Source organism: Fukomys damarensis, unplaced genomic scaffold (genome assembly GCF_012274545.1).
Source record: "Fukomys damarensis isolate Sample0158 unplaced genomic scaffold, DMR_v1.0_HiC HiC_scaffold_7, whole genome shotgun sequence".
In the NCBI taxonomy this organism is placed as follows: Eukaryota; Metazoa; Chordata; class Mammalia; order Rodentia; family Bathyergidae; genus Fukomys; species Fukomys damarensis.
The window spans coordinates 40,261,948-40,271,998 of NW_022900919.1; the positions used below are offsets into that span (position 1 = coordinate 40,261,948).

Below are 10,051 nucleotides of genomic sequence, written 5' to 3' on the forward strand. Positions count from 1 at the left end.
CCCGGTCAGGAGGGTGGGAAGGGACAGAGGGTCGAGCGCCGCCTGATGGCTGCGTGCTGACGTGGTCGGAAGGAGCGGGAGTCAGCCAGGCCCCGGCCTGAATCCGAGGCCAGCCACCAGCACCCCGCCTCCAACTGGGTGTGCGCTGGGTCCGTGTGCCAGGTTTAAAATGTCACTCACGTTTGGTATAGAAGTGAAAAGGACGAGTGCTCTGCTCCTTTAGTTCTTTTTCAGCATTTAAATGAAGATGCATGCTAAAAATAACAGAAAATGTCAGCCGGGCGTGGTGGCGCACACCTGTAATCCCAGCACTCGAGGCTGTGGCAGGAGGATCGCTGTGAGTTCGAGACCAGCCTCGAAGTGAGTTCCAGGTCAATCTCAACTACATAGTGAGACCCTGTCTCAACCTCCCCCCACAAAAAAAAGAACAGAAAATGTCAGTAGTGGCACTGTTCACCTGGAAAGAGTGCGCACTTTATAAGCTATAGCACATCATCCTATTTAATTCTCTCACAAATTAGGCTCCAGTATCACCCTTTAGGTTCTTAGGTAGAAAACGGCCTTAGAGAGGTTAAGACTCAAATTAGTTCATCATTATTGTATATTCAGTATTAATGCATTACATTATTGATAAACTAACATTACAACTGTTTCAAACTGAAAAAAAAATGTTTTTGGTAGTGCTGGGTATTGCACGTCTTGCACCTGTTAGAAGTAGCAAGCGCTCCACCACTTAGCCTGGGTTAAACTACATAGGCATGGTTCCTTGCCTCCTCTCCACTGACCCCCTCCAGGGCAGTCTATAACACACCACCTTAAGGTTGAAGCTGGATATAATTGTAGATGTGAGCATTTTATCAAGGCTGTCTTGAATTTCTTAGGCACGTACTGAAATAAAAATATTGGAAAAACAAAAATATTTTACGAGCAATGTAAAAAGAATAATTTTGCTTTTCAGCGGTCATTGGAAACAGACATCTACAATCCTCATTCAGACGATGATTTTGAATAATCCTGGCAAGGGGACGTGCGCAGAGAGAATGAGAGGGAACCTAGGCCAGAGCCTTTATTCCTGTAAGTGGTAGCAAGCGGGCCATGAGAAGGCCCTTTCTACGCTTGATCTTAGCCAAAGCCCCAGAAGCGACGAGGAAGCCCTTTTGTGAGCAGGAAGTGAAACATAAATGTTGGGGTCTGTGGCCGGATGTGTTGTAATGTCTCTTGTGTACCCATACGAGATGTTTCAGAGAAACGTTGGCTGTTTGGTCCTGTGATTAGCAGCTGTAAAGTAGTTAAATACATAATCCCAGAAAGTATACATCAATTTCTTCTGATTAGGCTCCCTCCCCTTAACATTATGTAGTAGGCTTAAAGTTCCTTATTTCCTCTTTGATCAATGGCAAATTTGACTATTTCTTTTCCTTCATGGCTACTACTGTTATTTGGTTGATATTATCTATATACTGCCTCACAAAATATGATTTTATTAATAAATTCATCAGCTTTAAATACTTTAAAAATTCTATTTTTTTTTCTGATATTGGGGATCAAACTCAGGACCTTGTACTTGTGAGGCAGGCATGGTGCCGCTGAGCAAAATCCCCAGACCTTGCTTTAAATACTTTTAATCCCATCCTGGAATTTAAAGAATTAATACATTTATATTGTCATCTTCTTTAAAAATTGGGTTTTAATGTATTAATTGCAGCAGTAAGCCTACATTTATTTTAGTTTTGGCCTTACTATTGAGTATATACTCAATAAAAGACTAATACTTTTATCTTGATTAAATATTCAGTGTACTTGGTTGCATTTTTTAAAAATTATACATTTCCCAACAATGGTTCCTATGCATGAGGTTTTTGTAGCCACCTAGTTTTTATTTCTTCAGTCAACACTGAGGTCCTACCATGCACATATAAGACAAGGTCCTTGTTGTTAAAAAAAAGTAAACAAAAAAGCAACTCTAAAAGAAATAAGAATAAAAAAGAAATACTGGGTAGCCAGGATATTTTTCAATTCCCTATGCTTCCTATGATAGGCTATTGTTTGTAAATTTAATGTTATCCCATTCCCCCCTCAAGTCCACTCCACTCCGCTCCTTATATGCAAAAGCTGTTTCCATTTTTTCCTATTTTCACTTTTTTTTTGTCTCCCCCCCCCTTCCCCTTCGCACACTTTTTATTCATTTCTGTCCTTTGCACGGCAGGGAGTCAAACACATGAGAAGCCCATCCTTGGTTTGAATCTGCCTTTCCCACCAGCTATGCTTTCAGAACATGGTCTCATACACAGGGGCATCTGCCTAAGGAACTGACCTCACAAGGAAGACCTGATTGTCCCCTTGGATTTGCTAACAGAGCTCACTCCCAACAAGAGGAGGGGCGCGTCTCTGGGAACAGCAGAGTAAGGCCACTGAGCCTAACGAAAGGCAACAGAGCAAAGCTGGGATTCCGTTTCTACTGAGAACCAGCAGTCTGGAGATGTCTGGATTATTCTGAGTTCTTTTTCTGCGCCATCTATTGGTGGGTTTCTTGATTTTGTTTCTGGTAAATAGGTTTCCTGTTTATTAGTTTGTAAACTTTGAAGTCTGTCCTCATTTCTAATATCTTGGTGTTTCATACTATACGTAGCACTGAATTATACATAGTGATTGTGTGTTTGTGTGTGTGTGTGTGTGTGTGTGTGTGTGTAAGAGAGAGAGAGAGAGAGAGAGAGAGATTTGCAGACTCTGAACTACATCAGTACTGCAGTGTTTTGTTTTTTGTTTTTCTCATTATGCAATTCAGGCTGGCCTCAAACTCACAGTGATCCTCCTGCCTCAGCCTCTCGAGTGCTGAAATTATAGGCATAATGCCACCAGGCCCAGCGAGTACCACAGATATCTTCATCAACTTAAAGTGTTTTTCATAAACTTAGTAGCCAACATTTTAAAATCAAGGTATTTCATATGAAATCTACATTTCCACATTTTCTTGAAAAATTTGAAGATGTGGTTAAGTCTGCATTTCTATAGCTCCCCTTTTAAAACAGGCACTGTTTTGGAACAAAGTTGTCGCCTTGCTCGCTTTTCTTTACTTACCTGGTCCTTGTAGGTATGTAAGTTTGCCAGCTTTGGTACAGCGAATAAATAGATTTAGCAACTAGTTCTTTCTCTCCCTCTTTTCTATTTGGTACTGGGGATCGAACTCGGGCCTTTACGCTTGTGAGGCAGGGGACGGAAGAACTGAGCCAAATCCCCAGCCCTCTCTTTTTTTTTTTCCAACAGGGTCTTATTACGAAGTTCAGGCTGACTTCTAACTCGCTGAGTAGCCCAGGATGGGCTGAACTCTTGGCAATCTCTTGCCTCAGCCTCCCAAATGCTGAGATGGCAGGCATGTGCCACCATGCCCGGTGACTGTTTTTCCTTTCTTGTTTTAAAAATGTAGTAGTGCTTATTAGTTATACAGAATAGTGGCTTTTCTTTAGCATATTTATATACGTATATAACATATACTTTGTCCTCCTCCCTTCCCTCAGGCAATTAGTTTATGTATTTATTTTTTGGGTATCAGTGATAGAACTCAGGACCTTGTACATGTGAGGCAGGCAGGGTGCCACTGAGCTAAATCCCTGGCCCCCAAAAGTCATTTTTCCCTATTATTTTTCTTTACATTATTTTGGCTGTCACATAACTCAGTAAATATTTATATGCTTATAATCTTTCTCTTATCCCTCGCTCTAACCTTGGCCACTGTGAGTCTCCCATTTGGTGCACCTGGAATCTCATTATCACTGTTAGTCCCTGGGCCAAGCTGAGACCTGGTTACTAGTCAGGCAGAGTTATTTTCTGCAACAGAGCACTGGGATGTGTGTTTTAGGCGGGAGGCATCTTTTCTACAGCAGAAGAAGGCACGTTCTCAGTAGCTGGCGTCCTAGGTGGGACCCTGGGGAAGGTGCTGGTGGGCGGCTGGAGTGCAGCTGGGTCCTGGAGTCTCTCAGAGGCTTTCAGGGTGCAGCGAGCACCTGAGTGATCCTCCTTCCCAGCCCGGAGCCAGAGCTGTGCTCCAGGCAGTCCGCGAGAAGTGGTCCTTGGGATCAACTTCCCACCTCCCTGGAACCAAGCTTTCAGTTTTACATTGGGGCGGGGTCTGCCTCCTCACCTCAAAGCTGATTTCTCTGTCACGGGCGCTGCCCAGCACCCCATCACTCACCTTTCTGCACCTTTTCAGGCTCTTTCGGCATCAGTTTTCCCCAAGGGGCGGGTACCTGGGGACTCTAGAGCCTTCCAGTCCCAGTAGGGGACCGGCCGAGGAGTAGGCCTCCATCTGAGGCCCAGCCGAGGCTTTCACACCCTGAGACTCCTGGCTGGGGACAGTGGCTCGCGGCCCCTGACAGCCGAGCTGAGCCCCTGCACCCGCGGGACTCGTGTTGGCTTCATCTAGGTTTGGCTGCGAGCCCGGTTCCATGTGAATCCTCACAAAACATGGGGAATTCTGGCTTTATTGGTCCTAACTTCCTAAAGTAGAACTGGGAAAACTAGCACCACAGCAAAGCGGCATATAACCTTCAAATGTTTCTGAATGAGACCTCGCTTGAATTCAGCACTTCACAGAGGCCCAACAGAATCCTCGTGTTGTCATCCTTGTGTGGGAGGGGCATTCTTTGGACTTCCGCTGGTAGCAGTGGTTTCTGTACAGAAGCGACATCGCTGGCCCCCAGGCGAGAGCACTTTCCTCTAGGGCTCTGAGGGGCAGGAGGGTGTTAGAAGCTTCCTTTGCAGCCCCTAAGTGCTCCTGGCGACTTGACCACCAGCCTTCTTACAATCCTGTAAACTACCAGAACTCCCCCCCACAATCTTCTTTTCCTGCTTTATCAGTTTCTGTTGTTTGCAAACTATAGACTAGGGGCAAATCACACACTGCCTATAATGATTACAGTGTATGGTCTAAAAAGTGAAAATGTTTTATATTCTTGTGAGGATTACAAAACTGAAACATCCGTGTTGAAAAAGTTTTATTGGCACATAGGCATACTCATTTATTTACATATTATCTGAACACTTACCCTGATGAAATATTTGCTATGCATAATTATGAAATATTTATACAAATAAGACAGGTCAAAAATGTAACTAAATAATTTATCACTTAGAAAAAATAATGTTATTTTTAGCCTTTGGGAGAAGTTTTAACAACATATGACATTTTAATTTTTAAATTAGTTGAACAAATCTAACACTTTTTTCTTATTTCAGTACTTTTGGAATAACATTTTTCAAAGAACTTTTTTTTTTTTTGGCATAGTGTTCACTATTGAGACAGCTTAAGATGGCAATAAACTATAAACTAACAGCTTAAGATGGCAATAAACTATGTGAAATAGAAAAGGGCTAAAGGTGTAGGGAAAGTGGGAAGGATAGGGGAAAGGTAATAAGGGAAGAGAAAAAAATATGAGAAAATGAAAAAATGGAAATAAAGTGTTTGTAAATGGGGAGGGAAGGAAGGGTGAAGGGAGGGCAGGGACAAGGGGAAAAAATGAGAACCAAGACCTGTCATGTAAAGGTACAAGATCCCAATAGTGAATGTAAATGTACTGTACTGTATACCTAAAATGTACCATAAACTCAATTAAAAAAAAAAAAGATGGCAATAAACCCAGAAGGTCCTGAATTGATAAAGTCTTTTTACATAGTTTGAAGCTGGTAAACTTTTGGGCCTTTTTTTAAGAGGTATCCCTGGTCATTTAGTGAACCAATGAAATTTTCAAAATCAGCAACCTACAAGAAAACATCAAAAGAATTATCCCAGTAACTAACATGCCAAAGTACGACTTTTAACATTACTCAAAACAGTAATACACACTTGTCAACTTTCTTAGGCAAGTATAACTATTTGTATTTCTTAGAGTAAATTGCCTGAATTTGAGCTTTGGATTTAACAATGCCCAAATAAAAATGCCAGTATGCAGAGAACCTTGTATTTTGTTGTAGCTTAGCTTAAAATAAAAAATTACACTAGGGTTTTGAAATTGAGAGATTTTCCATGTAGACTATTTTATATGTTTAGAGTGCTACTGTATCTGTTTTCACTAGAACCCTGAAGTAGGAAGAGCAAGTGGAATCATGTCCATTCAGACAAGGAAATGTTAATATGACTTGTGCCCGGGCACTGTTAGGAAAATATGGAGACTGAGTCTTGCTACAGTACTTCCTTCTAGCTATTAAGACGTGGAAGTCTTTGAGAAGAAATAGGTATGAATCCTAAGTAAATAGAAAATTGTTTTTGTTCTAGTATACACTTATAAAGATTCTTGAAATTATTAACAGAAAAGATTAATATTTAAGTTATCATACCTGAATGTTTAGCTCTTTGGCAATCTGCCGAAGTTGATGAAATTGAAACAAATTATTGTAAGTTCTTTCAGCAATATTGTTGAGAGCAGAAATGAATCTCTTTGCTGTTGACCTGTTACTCATTCCAGAACCATGCTGGGATCGCTCAAAATCTAAGTTCCCAAACTCATCCGAATAAGTTCCTAGCATGCTAATTAACAAGAGACAAAATAAACATTACCCCATGGATATTTTTGTCCTGTGCTTCCAAGTTATGAAAAGAAAAACTTGGAAGTAGCTGTGAGGCTCAATGGGAAAATGATGAAACATGTTTACGGAGGGGACGCTATGCAATTTACTATGGTACAGACAAAATAAGAATGAAAATATCTTGGACACAGTTACTTAAGAAACTTCTGAATTTGAAAAGAATATATAAAAAGACAGAGTCAATAAACTACAATATAAATACCACTCATGAAAAAAATAAATTCTAAGCCTAACAAATTTAAGTCTTTCCTGGGTAAAGATATGTTTTTACTTCCTAATGCATCACTTGGCAAAGAACATGGCTTATGCTGACTACAGTACTGATGGTTAGAATTCATCTCCAGTTCACTCCTACTTTCTCTTATTCTTAACAACATCACCAAGAAAGAAATACGCCTTCGTAGGGAGTTTTAGCTAGAAGTCTGCAAATACCACTTAGGGACAGAATTAAGCAGTCTCTAACTTAGCTGTGTTGCTGACTTCCTGTCTCTATAATCTCAATCAGGTTAATAGGCAAAAATGCTATTTAATGGGGAATTAATGAAATATACATCAGTCACCTCTAGGCTGTAGGCTTATCAGTGGAGAATAAAACATACACAGTCTCCACCTTAATGGGCTTATAGGAAGAATCTTAAAGGGTTACTAGCAATAATGCCTCTCTTTGATCTTTGAACAGATAAACCCTTAATTACAAAGAACAAAGTAAACAGATAGGAATGACTCATTCAGGTCAGACTACAATGAGTGATAGAATGATGGGTTTTCTGCCCGGAAAATACAGTATACTCAGGGCTTTTATGAATAATTAACCTATGCTTCTCATAAACAGGGGTTTGGGACGTCTCTCAAAGGCTCTGGGTTCAATCCCTACTATGAGAAAAAAGGGGGAAATTTTATATATATTTATGATAGGTTATCCTTCCCGACTTTTTTTTTTTTTTTTACAGTACCACGATTGAACCCAGGCACTGAGGTGTGTGCCTAGCACTTTTTATTTTCATATTTTATTTTTAGACAGGGTCTTGCTAAGTTGCTAAATTGTGTAGACATCATCATGTCTCAGCCCCCCAGAATGCTGGGATTACAGATGTATGCCATCACATTCAACTAGTCTATCCCATTTATTCCTCCCAGCAATCCAATGATTTAGGGACTTTTTAAATTTTTCTTGGCAGTATCCGTGACTGAATCTAGGTCCTTTGCACTGAGCTATATCCCTAACCCTTTTAAAAATTTTAAATGTTGAGATAGGGCCTCCCTAAGTCACTGAATTGCTGAGGGTAGGCTCAGACTTGCGATTCTGCCTCAGCCTCCCAGAGTGCTGGGATTACAGGCATGCACCACAATGCTGTTAATAACCAAAGACTCACAAAATGTTTGTACAGTTAAGTGACCTGCAAACGTTCCATAACTGATGAGTGGCATATCTGGGATTTTAAGGCATGTTATACTGTTTCAGATTTGAATAAAGGTTTATAAAATATTTAGGCTTCCTTCCTGAAAGAGAAACACAGTAATTTCTAACGTTAGACACCTCGTCATGGCTACCTCAGGTTGGACTCAAAACCCTTGCTCTTCCAGCCAGTATGAATGGCTTTTACTCCAGAAGAGGAACAACTGGGAAAAGCTACTTGGTTCTAACACCATCTAAGTCCTAGAATACCAGAAACTGAGAACAAATTCATCTACCTTTGAAGAAACAGAAATTACTTAAGAGAAAACAGCACGGGGATGTAGCATAGTGGCATCAGACCTGCCTGGCAAGCAGGTCCTGAGTTCTATCCCTGATTCTGCCAAAAAAAAAGAAATCAAAAGAAAAAATAACTTCATCTTTAATATATTTTTGGCCTTGGAAAAATAGATTGCTAACAGATTTATATTTAAATATCTATGAGAGCATATTTTTAAAAAGCTGCTTTTAAACCACGGTGGCACCCACTTGTCATCCCAGCACTTTGGGAGTCTGAGGCAGGAGGACTGCAAATTTTAATCCAGCCTGGGCAACTTAGTGAGACCCTGTCTAAAATTAAAAAAAGTATAAAGGGTTGGGGATGTATCTCCGTGTAAAGGCTCTGCATTTGATCCTTGGTACCACACAGACAGAAAAGAGTAATTTCTAAAGTATGATGCAGTTGTGAAGATGAAGTTCTTTGTGCAGTGATATGGAATAATCTCCAATATGCACTGTAAATGAAAAAAGCCAAGGAAGGTGTACACGGTGCTACCCTCTGTCTCCAAAGAAGGAAAAAGAATATACACATACATATTTGTTCTGTATATTTTGTATTTGACAGTCACAAAAGTTGGGAGTACCCATATTTGTTGACAATACAACAGAAAGAATTGGTAACTACAAAGCAGGATAGGAGGAAATTTTTTCTGCCACATACTTTTTAAACTTCTGCATTTGGAACCATATAAATGTATGAACCTATTCAAAACTTAAATTTTTTTTGTTTTTTGAGACAGGGTCTCACTATGTAGTGAGACTGACCTGGAACTCACTATGTAGCTCAGGCTGGTCTCGAACTCACAGCAATCCTCCTGCCTCAGCCTCCCGAGTGCTGGGATTACAGGCGTGCACCACCACGCCCAGCTCAAAACTTAAATTTTTTAGTGAAACTTTTACTGATGAAAAAGATCCTATGTCTAAGAGACATATATACACTCAAAATAGAAATTGTTTTATATTTTACCATTTAAAAATCATGATGTGTCAACTGTTTTCCTCCTTTGCTTTTTTGAGACAGCGTCTCACTATATAGTTCAGGCTGGGCTTGGGCTCACTAGGTAGCCCAGGCTAGCCTTGAACTAGCAGTGTTCCTCCTGCCTCAGCCTCTCAAGTGCTGGGACAAGTGTGTGCTACTACACCCAGCGAACATGAGTTTTGTCATTGCTCCAAGCATCCAGTGAAGCCTTTAGTACCATGTTTTTGGCCTTGTGCTCAGAGCCCTCTCAGTCTCCTAGCTTCATTCTTGTTACACGCGCTTTGAGCTTGCAGACATAAGTCTTCCATTTTCTCCTGCTCTGTCAGTCTCCCTGTTTGTGCTTCACTGCTGTTCATCTGAAGCGTTTTTTTCACACTACATTACTTTTGAAGGTTTCTGCTCCTATGAGTTGACAGGAAAACCACCTGAGAAACTAACTCTTAAATTTTATTGTTTTGGTAGAATACTTTGGTTTCACTGTTGACATTTAATTTGGTAAATCACCCTTCCAAATAATGTATTTTTTTGTGATTCAGAACATACGAATAAGCTTGTGTCACAGAATTATACAAATGAATTATATGCAATTAAATAGCAATATTAAAATGTGTATTTTAAACATTAACTAGAAATGAAAAAGTCGGGCCGGGGATTTAGCTCAGTGATTTCACCACCTGCCTCGTAAGCACAAGGTCCTGAGTTTCATCCCAGTACCAAAAAAATTAAAATGAAAAAAAAAAAAAAAAAAAAAAAAAAAAAAA

At 40.2% G+C, this 10,051-nt stretch overlaps 1 protein-coding gene and 1 long non-coding RNA gene across 8 annotated transcripts in view; one reads left to right on the forward strand and one right to left on the reverse strand.

The window, feature by feature from the left end:
- LOC104850525 overlaps window positions 1–2,505 on the forward strand; it is a 3,493-nt gene extending 988 nt beyond the window's left edge. The window contains exons 1-3 of one of the 2 annotated variants that reach the window (XR_776996.1): window positions 325–360; window positions 959–1,074; window positions 2,207–2,505. This is a non-coding gene — a long non-coding RNA (uncharacterized LOC104850525). Of the gene's footprint in view, window positions 1–324; window positions 361–958; window positions 1,075–2,206 lie in introns of those variants that run through there. The other variant, XR_776995.2, reaches the window with a different exon arrangement.
- Window positions 2,506–5,560: 3,055 nt separating this feature from the next.
- Mcm8 (minichromosome maintenance 8 homologous recombination repair factor) overlaps window positions 5,561–10,051 on the reverse strand; it is a 36,755-nt gene continuing 32,264 nt past the window's right edge. For 3 of the 6 annotated variants that reach the window (XM_010607509.1, XM_010607510.1, XM_010607508.1), the window contains 2 exons: window positions 6,331–6,520; window positions 5,561–5,754 (listed from right to left, as the gene is read on the reverse strand). In XM_010607509.1, coding sequence (XP_010605811.1) covers window positions 5,662–5,754; window positions 6,331–6,520 — 283 coding nt within the window. In that variant the 3' untranslated portion in view covers window positions 5,561–5,661. Of the gene's footprint in view, window positions 5,755–6,330; window positions 6,521–9,370; window positions 9,693–10,051 lie in introns of those variants that run through there. The other 3 variants (XR_004516217.1, XM_010607511.3, XR_004516218.1) reach the window with 2 other exon arrangements.